At 37.9% G+C, this 15,938-nt stretch overlaps 2 protein-coding genes across 3 annotated transcripts in view; one reads left to right on the top strand and one right to left on the bottom strand.

The window, feature by feature from the left end:
• The first annotated feature begins 433 nt into the window (after positions 1 to 433).
• On the top strand, positions 434 to 14,706 carry gtf2e2 (general transcription factor IIE, polypeptide 2, beta). Of its 2 annotated transcripts, none has more exons than XM_079264615.1 (8): positions 434 to 517; positions 1,764 to 1,928; positions 10,777 to 10,859; positions 12,326 to 12,433; positions 13,052 to 13,234; positions 13,326 to 13,419; positions 14,314 to 14,429; positions 14,571 to 14,706. In XM_079264615.1, exons 1-8 carry the CDS (start codon positions 487 to 489, stop codon positions 14,688 to 14,690), a joined length of 900 nt encoding a protein of 299 aa, XP_079120741.1. In that variant the 5' UTR covers positions 434 to 486; the 3' UTR covers positions 14,691 to 14,706. The 2 variants fall into 2 exon arrangements, with proteins under 2 accessions (XP_079120741.1, XP_079120742.1); XM_079264616.1 differs by having other exon boundaries at positions 447 to 636.
• A 739-nt stretch (positions 14,707 to 15,445) lies between these two features.
• Positions 15,446 to 15,938, bottom strand: part of LOC306774532 (dynactin subunit 6-like) — a 2,517-nt gene continuing 2,024 nt past the window's right edge. The window contains exon 7 of the mRNA XM_079264617.1: positions 15,446 to 15,584. Within this exon, the coding sequence (XP_079120743.1) occupies positions 15,492 to 15,584 (93 nt within the window). The 3' untranslated portion in view covers positions 15,446 to 15,491. The remainder of the gene's footprint in view (positions 15,585 to 15,938) is intronic.

Genomic DNA, 15,938 nt, shown 5'->3' with positions numbered 1-15,938 from the left:
TTGATTTTAATTTTGTTCAGCACTTTGGTCAACGGAAGTTGTGTTAAATGTGCTACATAAATAGAATTTGAATTTAATTTGATTTAATTGAAGTCAGTTGCCTACATGAGTGTATGAATGTTTAACTTTATCATGTGATTTAACATGTATGAAGCTCTGAAGTCAGTCAGTTGAGAGACTTTGATGAACAAGTATTGGCCAAACTTTTGTCAGTTTTCTCCTAAATTCTTCTGCTTTTCTTTAATCTAATGCATTTTTGACTCATGAATTGTTTGTACATCTTTTAACTTTTCTCATAAGTCTTAAATTGTATGAAAAACCTTATAAATATGTTGTTAATATGCAACCACTGTGTTCATTTATAGCATCTAAATCGTTGCCGTACGTGATGACGTCGCCAAGGATTATCTGTCGATAGCTGAGAAATCGAACAAGAAAACGGAAGCTCTATGTGAGGAAGAGGAGGAAAAAAAAGAAAATATTTGTATGAAGTTAGCTGGTGCTCACTTATTTTACCGTAAGAAGAACAGGAGAATTTGTGTTTTTTTTCTGGTGATATAATTGGTTGTATAATCGTTGTACACTGTCCTGAGTTAGTCCTCTTTTCGCTTTGTGAGGACAGAAACAAAGCTGCAGGTAACTAAGATCATTTTCAACAAACGGATATGCTAATGCTAGTTTAACCAACATAGTCATGCTGTTTGCTCATTTATTTAGTCTCCTAAATGTCCAAAATAACCATTGTTAGCATATGTTGAAAACGGTATTTATTAATGATCATCATCTAGCATGTAAATACTTGTATCTCGGGTTGAAGTCATGTTATTGTAACCGTAAGCTAACAACTGTTATAGATTGTACATGTGACTTTAAGGTCAACACAACATTTAGCCGTGGAAATGTGTTGTATTGATGCTACATTGAGCAACATGACATTTGGTTGGGTCAGAAACAAACTTGGGTATTCAGCAGTAGGAAACCTCATGATTATTTTTTATTTAAATCATGTTGAATGTAAGAATCTTTGGCTAAAAGATTGTACAAGAGTCCATTGTTTAGCTGATATTGTAACACAACTTGATTTGTTGGCTTCTTGCACTGCTAGGCTGTCTGTCTGCTTTGTGTAGTGTACATAAACCACAATAATTCAGCAGCACGTTTAGTAGATTGGTCTGTTTAGTTTTTGTCAGTATGTTTCCAGTATTTACAGTTGTGCTCATATTTATTCATATGCTTTCATTAAAGAGGGAAAAAAACCCACCTGCCTGTAAAATAAGCTGAAATTGACTAAAGTAATAAGAAATAAAAATTTTATGAAAATCATTACATTAATTTTTAAATCTGGTGCAATAGAAATATTTTTTAAAGCAAACAAAGAAGATAATTTATTACATATTACATCAGTCATAAAGTAATATTTAGTTGAACAATCCTTTAATGTTTCCGCTCCAGTCAGGTGTTTTCTGTTCCTCTCAGTCAGACTTCTGCACCTGTTGACAGGTATTTTATCCCACTGTTCAACAGAAAAGTGATCTAATTTGTCCAGGACCAATTTCTTTGTTTGTTTTTTCTTTCTTTCTTCAACTCAATTAAATGAAAAACCAGTGTCTTATATTACTAAATTATATTTTTGCAAATTTTTAGTTATTGTACCTTTTTTAAGTCTCCAGTTGTTTGAGTGACTGTTATAAATTTAGCCTTGTCTTTAATGAAAGGATACATATGAGCACAACTGTAATATGATATTTTGTGTGTCTGTTTAGCCAGGATGGATCCGGCTCTACTTAGGGAGAGGGAACTGTTCAAGAAAAGAGCTCTTTCCACTCCAGCTGTAGAGAAGAGACCGGCTGCATCAGACTCTGGATCACACAAGAAGAAGAAACCCAAACTAGACAAGGAGAGCTCCTCTGGGTCCAAACACAGCTCTGGTAAGCAAAATGTATTTTCTAGATATGGAAGTAAACCGATTTTATGTTCTGGTTTTAAATTTATACTAGGTGTGTCTTGTATGGATACAAACTTTGCAACTGTTAACTTTCAACAAAGATGCTTATTAATATGCTGCCACATGGATGCTTAATTTTTTTTTTTTTTTTTTTAGCAGATCAGCCTCTTACTTCCTACAAAATTACCTGTTCATTTATGCAAGATGCAACGTGGTGGTGACAGAGGTTAAACACCTTTATTTATTTATTTTTTTTAATATCACATGCAAACTGCAGCTGCTACTTGTTCGCAGCAGTCTTGACATCAATCAAGTACTGACTTTTGATATTAGTGCAGTGTTTTTTTTTTTGTTTTTTTTTTTTAATATAAATCCTACAAATCTCTTTGTGAAGAGCACAGAGTGCCAGTGGCAAATCTGTCAACCCTGGTGTTTTCTGGCAAATGCCAGTCAGGCTGCATATGAGCCCCACTTCTGGACATCAGACCCTCATACACTGAGTTTGCTTGAAAGCTGGAACAGAAACATGCACATCAGTGGCCTGCTGGAAGTCATTTTGTTGGGTTCTTGTGGCAGTCCTCCTGTTCCTTCTTGCACAAAGGAGGAGATCGCAGTCCTGCTGTTGGGTTGTTGTCCTACTATAGCTTCCTCCTCATATCCTGGTATATTTACCTCCCTGTTGGTATCTCCTCCATGCTCAGAAGCAAACATTGATGTGCAATCCTGAATAGGCTGCATAACCTTTCATACGTCATCTCATGTTACTTCTAATGGTTAGGGCACCGTCAAAATGCAAACATAACCAAAAATCACCCAGAAAACATAAAAGAACGATTTCGTCTTGCTAATTACCTCTGATTCCCACCTTTTGTCGCTTCCATTTGTACAACAGCAGGTAAAATGAACTACTTCCTCTCAATGCAGAGGAGCAGCCATGTCCTGGAACTGTGGCTGACTTTGAGTTGCATAGTAATGATCAGGTGTTTGCTTTGTTTTTAAGAAGTGTACAACAGTACAATATTTACAAGGCAGCCAAATAATGCATTGTTTTTTTTAAATCAAATTGTTGTTAAGCAGTAAAAAAATATATAAAGAGAATTTCTTGGATGTTTATTAGGCAATTTGTGGTAAGGCATATGAAATTAAACATTGTGCTCTGTATGAAACGATATACTACATTACTGTACATCTACCACACTGGTCATGTTAACGTCGCAACATGTTGACATCATTGGTGTTCAGTTTGGTGGAAAATGAGGAAACGCAGGCTTCATCCAGAGCAGTTATGTCTAGCTTTAAACAGAAATGGTCACGTCCGCAGCATTAGACAACATCTTTATATGCAGCATGACCCTAATAAAGATCATCTGTATCCAGCAGGTCATACGTACAGAAAGTACTCACAACACAGTCGCCTTTCGAAAATGAGTACCTTCTTTTTTTGTTAGATTACTTAATTTATAATAGTTTATTTTGAACATGCAACATCATACATAAATTTAAAAAAAAAAAACAAAAAAAAAACACCATAAAGAGATTAAAAAAAAAAGCAGATAAAGGCCCACTTAGTTGTAAAACATTCTGCCACAGAACATCATGAAGTACTGTGAATGAGTCTTTTTCAGGCCACACCGTACAGTTTATACTCAGAGGGTTTCTTCTTCCCATAGTGGCATTTGTGGTGTAAAACACGGCTTTAATAGTCTGTTTATAGATGTGTGAAAATTTCCTCTTGACTTAAAAAAAAAAATCTGGGTCTTTTTCCTGGGTCATTGCTTTGGCATTTGCCAAGTCAGCAATAAAACCTAAACTCTTACTTTTACTTTACCATCGCTTCTCCTATACCACCTCCGTGTGAGATTCTGGCTCTTTGCAAATGCTGGTCATGAGCTTGCTGCAGCTTCCCGGTCCTTCTTCCTGTAGCTGTTGGTGTGTTTTTCCTTTGGCACAGCAGCCACAATCCAGTAGCTCATAGAGAATGGCCAGGGCCGCCAGGGACAGGACAGTGAGGATGAAAAGCAGGAGGATGATGAAACAGGCCACGTTCCAGCCATCGTGGAAGGGGTACACTTCTTGGACCTGCAAGGAGACTTGGGACAAAGGAACTGCCTCAGGGTGTATTTCCAGACTACTTGGGTGTATTGTAGTTGTGACGTTGGCCATGGTTCCTGGTTGAGAGCAATGACAACAAAAGCAGGAAGGAAGACAGATTATTATCACATAACCAGCAGTCAGCAGTTAAAAGAAAGTCTAATAAATTGCTGTGTTCGAGTTGGTGGAAAAACTAGCTGCATGGTGAAATTTGCCAGCTTGCTTTGAGACTTCATAACGATGCCTGCAATGCAACGCTGCAGTTAAAAGATGTTCTTCAGGCACGTCGTCAGAGCATTTGTCTCCCTTCAGCTGTCCTCTCACATTTTCAGCTGATGCCTACCATTTCAAATCTCTGCCCACGCATACGTAACTACACACTCGTGCTGAAATGAGCAGCGAGACTACAGCATCTGACCCAGATTACTTGAGTAGACGAGAGAAACTCAAGTGCCTCTCCTCCTCATGCTGGACTATTCTGCTTAAGTTACATTATCATGTCAACTTCGTTCAAGATATATAGCCATAGCTGGAGTTATTGCACGTTAAAGCGCACATTTTATGTGTATATAATCATCTTATTTGGACTTTAAAACGTCATTTCATTTTAGTAAAGTCCCAAAGTCAGCTGTTAACCTGAAACTGTAATGTGAGAAGCCTTAGTTGTCATGGTGACAACGCTGGGTTTGTGCATCGTTACCCGACGTGACTGTTTTATAGAAATGCATTGATAACTTTTCCATAATATGTTGTTTTGATTCATGTCAGAATGCAGCTGTCATATCACACACACACACACACACACACACACACACACACACACACGTAAACAGAGCTTTGATTTACTAAACTTTGTTTTTGTTTGGTTTTCTTTTAGATTTAAACAGTGAAATGCAGCCCAAACATGATAATCAAGGTGTGACACCGTTAGCTGTGTTAGCTATTAGCTTGTTTTTACGGTAGCACCCTGAGGCATCTGTCTTCGTGGTCAGCAGGGCATCGCGACGCATTCTGAGGCGTTTTTCATTTTCTCGGAGTGCAACTTGATGTTATCCTTGTTTATCATCCGCTTGTCGCAGGCCCAGCAATATCAGTTTCATTTCAGTTCATTGCTATGACAACAGCCCCCTTAGCCAATTTGTTTCCTGACCTCACCCCCTGCCTCCACCCTCCCTTCTTTTTATTTTTCCTCTTTCCACATTTCCCCCCCTGATGGTCTCTGCTGCTGCTTTCTTTTGTCCGAGCAGCCACACGTATAATGGCTCTTTGCAGCATCTGGTGCCCTAAATGAGCCCCACCCCAGCCACGTTCTTTGGGCCTTGCATGATTCCATATTGCTCTGTTCATATCAGCCGTCTCTTTTGTAATGCTTCCATCAGAACCCCCCCCCCCCCCCTATATTTCCCTGAAAATCCCGCTAGATAGAATGATTTTCAGTTTGACGTCTTAGACTTTGAGGGAATCGACTTTTTAAATAGATCTGCTGCGTATAAATAAGCATGATTCACCCAGGAAATGCTTGAACGCAGACAGACGTAGCCTGACGCTAAAACCTAGAGCTGCTTTTCTGTTACTGCTATGATCAGCTGATTGTAAACAAGTTGGGAGCAAAGAAAAAAATAAAAAATTCTTGCAGACTCACCTGTGTTTGGCTCAGCCCTTTTGAAGATGCAAATCAGCACAAGCGCTCTCCTCCTTTTCAGCTCCCCGCCTATATGTTGGGTCTTCCACTCTCTTCCCTCCTACATTCAGCCCTCAGCCTGCCCTCCTTGGCGTACTCACACACTTTGAGCCGACGCTCGTGCACCCGCTCTCCTCCTCCGCCACTCCTTGCAGCTCTTCACGTCTCCGTTGAACGGCGCAGCCTCCTCTGCTTCATTGGCTCTCTCCTCCTTCCCCCTGCCTTTGTGCCATTCGTTAGCAGACCTGCCACAACTTCAGCATCCCGCCCACCATGCAGCTCACAGCCCACACCATGAATCATTCATTTATCTGGGTCTGTTTCAGATGGGATTGGTGTATGCTGGGGAGGGAAAGGAGGCAGAATGACTGAGCTCAAAGAGAGAATTATATCAGTTTATTAGACTTAAAATAAATCTCATCAGATCGCTGTTGTATGTCATTCCTGAATGATTATTATTACTATTTAAAACAGGTTAGTGTGCAGCGTTGCCTTAACTACCACCACATTACTGTGAGCAATTTCATTTTCTATGAAGCCAAATCGATCAAATGACAAATTATTGTTGTAGACACATTGATAAACAAATAGTTTTTGATCCTTTCTAACTATATCAGTGATGACAATGTTTCCAGTTATTCTTGTTTGCTTCACAGTAGTTGTGGGGAAATGGAATCAAAAAATTGAAAATTGAGATTTTTTTTGCTTCACAATTTTACATTTTTATTTTTTTTATTTTTTTTTTTAAAATCGTTTTTTTTTTTTTTTTTTTTTCTAAATAGATCAAAATAATCCATTACAAAAATTTTGTCATTTTTATTGTTTTCATTGATCTTTTTACTTTTCTTTTTAGGCATCACAGCAGCAGAATGATGGTCTGGTTACTGTGTTGTTTTTTCCTAATTGAAATCAAGAAAAATGACGAGCAAAAAACAAGTTTTATACATTTTTTTTGTTTTTAATCTACAAAAATCAGCAATAGCAAAGAATTGTGAGAATCGCAATTTAAATCAGATCGGCTCCCAAAAAAATTTGGAATTGAATCGAGAGGAAAGCATATCGTCACAGCCCTACTTTACGGTAAATTAAACGGAAAAAGCGAAAACTTGAGCATGCATGGAGTAAACTCAACCTTTACGGCTGCATGTGTCCTGGAGGTTATGTTTATGGTCTTGCTACTAGAATCTTACAAAGCAGAAACACTCCAGCTCCTTCAGGTTGGATGGGCTTTGCTGGTCTTTAACATAGACCATATATGAAAGATAGACGGAGCCTCCGGCGACTAAAAGTGAAGCCTATGCGGAAGTGTATAAAACTGCAGTTCCCCCTTCATCCACTAGGGGCCGTAGACTCCCATGTTAAAAAGACCAACTTCACAGCAGGAATAAACATGTTTACAGCCTGGTTTAAAAATCCATTTTCGGTTTATAGGTCAGGTTTACCTTCATGACAACTGTGGGGGAAGTGAATTTTTTTCTAACTCGCCCATTTTAAAGTAATTTAATCTCAAAGTTCGCCATATTTAGGGGCGTGTCCTCTTGATTGACAGGTACCTGATCTCCTGCTTCAAGTAAGAAGAACGTAAAACAACTGCAGTTTTTAGCCGGTTAACAACGTGACTTAGCTTTAGCCTACTTACCTGTGTTAGCTGGTTAGCTCCTGTTATTTCCAGGTTAGCTCTTAGCTACAGGCAGCTCGGAGTTTGCTCGATGTCAATCATCCACCATGACGTTCACAGCTGCCCTCTCAGCTCCACCTCTTTGACCATATTTGTATTTTCCGGGTGAGACGACACGCATGCCTCTGCCAAGATGGTGATGGTAGGAACCGCCCACCGAGCTTCAATTCAGCTCTTCAGAAACCTATGGGTGACGTTACAGAGGCTCCGCCCATCTTTTTATATACAGCCTATGGTCTTAAACAGTCTGAGGATTATGCCACAGATCAGGAATTTGACAAGAGTTTTCTAACACATATAAACATTTCTCCTTCCACCACAGTGCTGCTTTAGGGCAGCGCTACCCGAGTCCCATCCTTGACATCTACTGTCCTACAACTTTTAGATGCATCTCTCCTCCATCACAGCTGAATCAAAAAAGGGCTTGTTTCAAGGCCTTTGCAGAGCTGAATGACATGCAGATGAGGAAATTCAGCCTGTTAGTTCAGGTGTGTTGGACAATGGATGCATCTAAAAGTAGCTGGATTTTAGATCTCGAGGACCAAACTGCTTTAGGAGTTTAGAGGTTTAAACATACCACCGTGTAGCGCTTCTGAATGTCTTTTTCATTTCACTTCATCAGTTTGGACTATTTTGTAGGGGTCCATTATTAAAAAAATAAATAAATAAATAAACTGAAATTACACTTTTTATGGAAGAAAAAAAATGACAACAAAACACAAAGTGAGTAAGTAACTACAATCCAGCATTTAATTTTTTGATGCATACAGATCAGGTTTAGGAGGGAAACGTAGACGTCGCTCTTCCTAATGAAACTACTCAGCTTCCCCACAGTTTTTCCAACAATGAAGATTATGAAATGATGGCATTTATCCCTCCATGCAATGTCCTGATTAGTTTACTGTTAAGTAATTTAACCACAACCAGGCTATCTTAGTGTAAAATGCTCTGACAAAATATGGAACGGAAATCAGTGATTAATATGTAGCACAGCAGCAGTTCTTATCTGTGTGGTCCTATAAGAAGAGCCCTTTATGCATCATTTGAAGTGTTGTCTGCACAAAATGCACCAACAAGCTGGAAATCCATAAGAATGTCAGGCTTTCTTAATAAAACATTGTAAAAAAAAAAAAATATATATATGTACAACCCTAAAATGCATTGAAACCTGTACAGGTGAACTTAATGTGATCTTCTCTAAGCTTTTAAATGCACATGTCCAACTGTTAAATGTTTCAATAAATTTGGCACAAGTTGCTGTTCTCTAACAAGGAGCTTAACGGCAAAAATCACGGTAGGTGTGTGATCCTTGAATTGACCAATAAATGTCCTGGTTCAGTTAGAGCTGGTGTTTAAACAGTTGTCCTCATCATGCTGTTCACATTTTGACATCATGAGACCAAGACGACACCTAACAATGGAACAACAGTCCCTTGCCATTGCGATGCTTCAAACAGGACGTTCTCAGACAGAAGTGGCCACTGAGCTTGGAGTGTCACAGAGTGTCATCAGCAGGTTGCAACAGAGATATGGAGAGACTGGAAGAGTCACAGAAAGGCCTAGAAGTGGACGTCCTTTGGCCACATCCCGTGCTGATGACCGCTACATTGTGAACACTGCCCTGAGAAACCGGATGATGAATGCCACTCAACTCCAGGCACGTTTAAGAGAGGTGAGAGGCACCCAAGTGTCACGTCAGACCATTGGAAACCGTTTCCATCAGCGTGGTCTGCGTGCTAGACGACCTGCACGGGTACCTGACCACACCACCAGGCACAGGCATCATCGTCTTGCATGGGCCAGGGAGCATTTACGCTGGACGAGGAACCAGTGGGCCTCAGTGCTGTTCTCTGATGAAAGTCGATTCAAACTGAGCAGAAATGATGGCCGGCAACGATGTTGGAGACGTCAGGGAGAGCGCTATGCATCAGCCACTGTTGTCACCAGGCGAGCTTTTGGTGGTGGCGGTGTTACAGTGTGGGCAGGGGTGTCCACTTGGTACAGAACTGCCCTACACTTTGTGAATGGTACAGTGACAAGCCCATACTACCTGAATAACATCATTAATCCAGTGATTGTGCCCCTACATGAACAGCACAGGCCTAATTTCATCTTCATGGACGACAATGCTCCTGCTCATCGAAGCCGCATCATCAGGGAACGGCTGTTGGAGACTGGTGTACCTCAAATGGAATGGCCTGCACTCTCTCCAGACCTGAATCCCATTGAAAACCTGTGGGATCAGCTGAGCCGTCGTGTAGAGGCTCGAGACCCTGCACCCCAGAACCTCAATGACCTGAGGGCTGCCCTTCAAGAAGAGTGGGATGCCATGCCTCAGCAGGCAATAAGTTGCCTTGTGAACAGCATGAGACATCGTTGTCAAGCTGTAATTGATGCTCAAGGGCACATGACGAGATATTGAGACGTTCAAATTTTTTGTTGTGGTGTAACTACCATTGTTGTTACCTTTTGTGTTGAATGAATTTTTTGAGATGAGGAAATCAGTAGTGCATCCTTCTACTTAAATGTCTTACTTTTATGATATTTTATCACTGTAGCATGAACATATTGCATTTTCCATAAATTTCACCTGAAAGCCAAATATCCCTAACTTTTTGTGAGTAGTGTATATTAAAACCAATAAAGCTATAAAATGACTGATGAGGAAAATGCTGCGGAAAATTAATGATAAAGATTTAAGTTAATTTCAGCCTACAGTAGCTGATAAAGCAGAAAAACGTTTAAACAGACTGGTGCATTACAACATTAACCAGTCTGGAATAAATCGGATTTGTTTTGTTTGATTCTTTTTTTTGTATATTTAACTTTCTAATACATGTTAGTTCCTGAATACACTTAACCAGCAAATGGCTGCTGGGAAGTCTGGTATGTTGCTGAATGTCAGCTTCTTATGTTTTTAGCGTAACACACCACAGGCCTGATGGATGGATGGAAATGAGTGCATGAGAAGGGAGACTGTGACGACAGCAGAAAAAAAGTCGACTTTTCAGCACATGAATGAACGAAGCCAGCGACCTCCTGTTGCCGCTGCTTTTTCATGTTGGTTTGCTTCAAAAGAACTTTTAACTTGTCTGCAAAATTGGGAGAAATAAAAAAAAAAAAAACTAATTTCATCAAATACTGAATTCTTGGTTTCCATGGGAATGTGACAGATTGCAGTTTAACTGGAGCCAAAATGCTTCCTCGGTGGAATAAAACTCAACATGTTTCATTAATGATTTTTTTCCCCCCAGCTGAGCATGAGTGCAAGCCATTATGTCTAACATCCTAGTACACCTCTCTGATATTTCCATACGGTTATACTGTAAGGTTTTGTTTTTTTTTTAAATATGTGCTGATCTTTTCTTTTTTGTCCACCAGAATCCAGTAATGGCAACTTCAACATCAAGGCAAGCTCTGGGTACAAGTTTGGCTGTCTGGCCAAGATCGTCAATTACATGAAGGTAAGCATGTAGAAACATTTAGACCTTCTTTATATGTGTAAACCTGGTCATATAAATCAGAATTTCTTTTCTTCACAATTTAAGTATTTAAACAAAATAACATACAGAGTCGTAAAGCAATGTAAGGGAGGTTTAGCTTTTTTTGTTTTGTTTAATTTATATTGTTTTGTTTAGTTTAAAATATATTGCTTTATTATGTTTATGTTGTGTTGTTTTTTCTTGTTTAGTTTATATTGTCTTGTTTAGTTTAATTTATATTGTTTTGTTTAGTTTAATTTATATTGTTCTATTATGTTTATGTTGTGTTGTTTTTCCTTGTTTAGTTTATATTATTTTGTCTTGTTTAGTTTAATTTATATTGTTTTGTTTAGTTTAATTTATATTGTTTTATTATGTTTGTGTTGTGTTGTTTTTTCTTGTTTAGTTTATATTGTCTTGTTTAGTTTAATTTATATTGTTTTGTTTAGTTTAAAATATATTGCTTTATTATGTTTATCTTGTGTTGTTTTTTCTTGTTTAGTTTATATTGTCTTGTTTAGTTTAATTTATATTGTCTTGTTTAGTTTAATTTATATTGTTTTGTTTAGTTTAATTTATATTGTTCTATTATGTTTATGTTGTGTTGTTTTTCCTTGTTTAGTTTATATTATTTTGTCTTGTTTAGTTTAATTTATATTGTTTTGTTTAGTTTAAAATATATATTGTTTTTTATTATGTTTAATTTACATTGTTTTTTTTCTTTAATTTATATTGTTTTTTGTTTAATTTATATTGTCTTTTTTAGTTTAAATTCTATTTTGTTTAGTTTAATTTATATTGTTGAGTTTATTTTAAAATATTGTTTTTTTATTGTTTAATTTATATTAAGTTTAATTTATATTGTTTTTTTTTTGTTTTTGTTTTGTTTTTTCTTATTGTGTTGTTTTGTTTAGTTTAATTTATATTGTGCCTCTGCAAGATGATTTAAGTTCACACAACAGCAGTCACTGAATTGTTCATTTTAAGCACGTCGTCATCTCTGTCCAAGCTTTATGAAAACGTGACTTGTTGTCTTTTGTGTGAGCTGAATGAGTCAGTCATGTCCGCTGTGTAACATTTGGTCTCCAATCTTTCTCTGGGTACACAAACAGCTTGTTTATCACGCTGTGGCTCTGCAGAGGCAGCACGGACCCGTCAAACTCGCCGACTGACTCATCCCTTTCTGTTAAGCTCACGCTCTGCTTGACAGATTTTTCTTTGAACGTGTGCTCTTAATGTGCCATCTGTTGAACGCACCGCATTTGAACCTACGTAAAGTACTCTGATGGTTACATCCAGGGTGCTAAGTTGTCGTAAGCATTTGGCTGAAACCATACAAGCTGTGTAGGACAAAGATGTTTTTAAAATAGTCTGCATTGAAAATTTTATGACGTTAACTTTGTGTACGTGGCTACACGCCTTCTCCTTATTTTTATCTTAATTTACAGACGAGACATCAGAATGGAGACACACACTTCCTGACCCTCGATGAGATTCTGGATGAGACCAAACTTCTTGACATCAGTATGAAACAGAAGCAGTGGCTCATGACTGAGGTGTTTAGATTCTTTTGAACCTGAAATCTGCATCATTTTGTTGACATTTTTCTTTATTTTTTTGTTGTTATTGTTAATTTCTAACAGTAATTAGATTATAACTCAGACATGAATATAAAACAACATGGCAAACAAATTTAAGAGGTCACACGTGATGCAAAAAAATATAATATACAAGGAAACAATGTATATGTTCGAAAAGGAGTAGGAAGAAGTGTAAAACTTATTAAATCCTACCACTTTTTCTGATTGTCAATGTTGCACATCATATAATCACACTAACTACACCATAAGTCCACATGTTAATCCAGAATTACAGCTTGAGACATCAGATCATGCATATTAGCCGAGCCCCCATTGTAGGACATACAAGATCTTAACTCGCACATAATCACCCCAGACTACATTATCTATGATCATGCAATCCAAAACATAGCAACAAACAGTACTCCATCATATTTGTTACGATTTATAATCATCTGTGCCTAAAATCTTTCTCACACACCTTGTATGCTGCAAAAGAAGGAAGCCACTGAGTTGAAAGTGAATATTTTAAGCTGATAAAACAGGTGGAAGAAGCTTATATGATGATACAAAACTCCTTCCCTCTGATCTCAGGCCTTGGTCAGCAACCCAAAAATTGAGGTCCGTGACGGGACTTACGGTTTCAAGCCCAAGTACAACTTGAAGGACAAGAAGGCCTTGCTGAGGCTGCTGGACAAACACGACCAGCTGGGTCTGGGGGGCGTGCTGCTGGACGACATAGAAGAGGGACTACCCAATGCGGCCAAGGCCATCAAGGTACCAGAAGGATTAATTTTAAAACAAATGAAAGGCTGATTAGAACGTACGCTGTGACGTCTGCTGTGATTAACGGATTTTTCTGATGCAGGCTTTGGGGGATCAGATCATCTTTGTAACACGACCAGACAAGAAAAAGATCCTGTTCTACAATGACAAGCATTGCCAGTTTATGGTAGATGAAGGTGAGGATTATTAAGTTTCTTCTCTCTGTGTTTGGAAAGTTTTCATCCAATAATTAAGCAAGTTTTCATAGTTGCATTGAAGGAGGTGTAAACTAGGCTGAGTACTGTCTCCAAAAGGAGGCTGTTGTGGTTGTGATTCAGTACAAGTTGTGGTTATTTCACCAGAAAACAAATCTCTCGAAGACTGAAACAGTTCAGCAGAATTTGATAGAATTTTTAAGAAAGGTTTTTTACTTGCAATACCCGTAAAGATGCCGGTCACACTGGTAACTTTATTATTTGCCAGCTCAGATCAGAAACATCAGGCAAGTCGTGTCGTTTTCTGAACTCAGGTTGGATTTAAAAAGTTGTTTCTGCTCCCATTGAAGTGCTCTAAGCCTTGGTTAAATGGAAAAAAATAACCTTGAGAGATCTTTTTTTTGTTTTATTAATAGAAATGTTCCAACTTCAGCAGCTTTCCTTCGCTATTTCTTTTCATCTTCTTCTGCATGTGAATTCAGGATGTCGATGGAAACTTGGCAAATGATGCGACTCATTCTGTCACGCTCTCGACAATCTGTTATTTATTTTATTATTTGTAGATTTGGAAGTGAGTATCTTTGATTACTAAAGAAATAATTGTAAAGTTTTATCTCTGTTTGATATATTTTTATAATAAAATCCTGTTTTACCTCCAAATCAGACAAATAAACATTTTATTCTGGTTTATTTAAATGTGCCGAAACTGTCTTGCCACGGTTGGAAACCCCTCTGAACATAAAAACTTGGATGATTGAAAAGTCTTCATCCACTCCGTCAGTTCTGACTTGCAAAGTTTCATGTGATCATCCTAGTTGCTAGATTAGAGTCAGCTCTAATCCAGCTTTCTTCAGTGCATTCCTCTTTAATCTGCAGAATTCCAGAAACTTTGGAGGAGCGTTCCAGTTGACTCCATAGACGAAGAGAAGATTGAAGAATACCTGAAGAAACAAGGCATCACCTCCATGCAAGAAACAGGACCAAAGAAAGTGGTCAGTATCTTTTTCCTTTAACCTAATTTTTATTTCAAGTTAAAATAAACTCTTCTGCTTTTATTTAAAGAATAAAAATACGTGTCAACTTGCTGTGAAACATCTGCACCGCCGCTGAGTCTGTTTCTTTGTCGTCTGCAGTTACCAGTTCAAAAGAGAAAGAAGCAAGGTGGACAGAGGAAGAGACACTTCAAGACCCACAATAACCATTTGGCAGGAGTTCTGGAGGACTATTCAGACGGTGTGCCGGGAAAAAAGTGAAATAACTTCCGAAAATCGGAAGCTCCGAAGTGTCACAGATGGAGCTACAACACAGCCCTTTAATGGCTGATAAGTCAAAGAACCAGCTCCTTTCCTTTATTTACATTCCCTCCAGTGATCTTTCATTCTGTGAAGCCGGACGTTGCCGTGTTGTGGGTTGCTTTAAGATAGTTTTGATTAAAAACTGGAAGATGCTGGAGGAGACGTACTGAGGTCTTTATGAACTGAACATCCTCTACAAAACCGCTACAGTTAAAAGGTAAAAGAAGCTGAAATGTGTATATTTATTTGATTATTTTATTTAGCATAAAGCAAAACAGGTTTAATTTAGATAAACTGTAAGCAGTTCTTGTCGTCCCAGTTTGTTAAAACCAGTCTCCATCCTGGGCAGTGCATTGCGGTCTCATCCACCATAAAACATCTTTCTCTCTACTTGAGGAAACTTTAGAGTATTTAAAAACCTTTTCCTTTGCATCAGCATGGTACAGTGGTTTAAGATGCTACATTTTTATTATTTCAATAAAATACACTGTTACATAATACTGCCTTCAGTTTATTAAATTATTTAGTCAATACACCAAGTAAACCTTTGACATTAAAGGCATTTAATTAATAGAAAACGGTGCGCTGGCACAGCAAATGTTTCATCTGCTGGTGTTTAAAGAGTAGAAATATATCAAAGAACAAGTACTGACAGGCTGAGTTCTGATAAAAATATATATATACATTCATGCTTTCTTCCAACAAAATTTGTTTTTCTAGTCATTTACAATTAAACTGAAGATGTAAAACATTCAGATTTTAGCTAGCAGCATGGCCAGCTTTTACAGTTTTCTTCAAGTGATGATAGTTTGGCAAAATCTTCATCAGAAAATCCAGCTGGAGAGTCTGCGGCTGTAACGGCAGAATGGACACATTAATGACCAAAATGCACATATAGTGTGGGGAAATCTGAAAAACTAAATGCTGTATTTGAAATATGTTTTCTTGATTAGTTCGAGTGATCTGGTAAAAACGTAAAAGACCACATGAAATGACAATATGTTAACAATTTAAAGCATTGTTAGTTTTTTACTCTGTTTGTTTAGTAGACCCAACAACATTTCAGTTTGGTTTACTGTGGATATTTCCCAGTTTAAAACTACAATTTACATATATTATCGTGTTTTTGGACTGAAATGATGGTGGTTACTAAATAAACATTGTATATATACGCCATACATAACTGAATGCACCAGCTCGATCAGC

The sequence above is a fragment of the Telmatherina bonti genome (assembly GCF_933228915.1).
Source record: "Telmatherina bonti genome assembly, chromosome: 3".
In the NCBI taxonomy this organism is placed as follows: domain Eukaryota; kingdom Metazoa; phylum Chordata; class Actinopteri; order Atheriniformes; family Telmatherinidae; genus Telmatherina; species Telmatherina bonti.
This window is presented reverse-complemented; position numbering and strand designations above follow the sequence as displayed.

What these genes read in the sequence shown, in the direction of transcription:
- gtf2e2 (XM_079264615.1), top strand. Translation starts at nt 487, where the DNA reads ATGAAGTTAGCTGGTGCTCACTTATTTTACC. An exon ending in TGGTGCTCACTTATTTTACC is followed by an intron (nt 518 to 1,763) that starts GTAAGAAGAACA and finishes GTGTCTGTTTAG; the next exon opens with CCAGGATGGATCCGGCTCTA. An exon ending in ATGCGGCCAAGGCCATCAAG is followed by an intron (nt 13,235 to 13,325) that starts GTACCAGAAGGA and finishes TTTCTGATGCAG; the next exon opens with GCTTTGGGGGATCAGATCAT.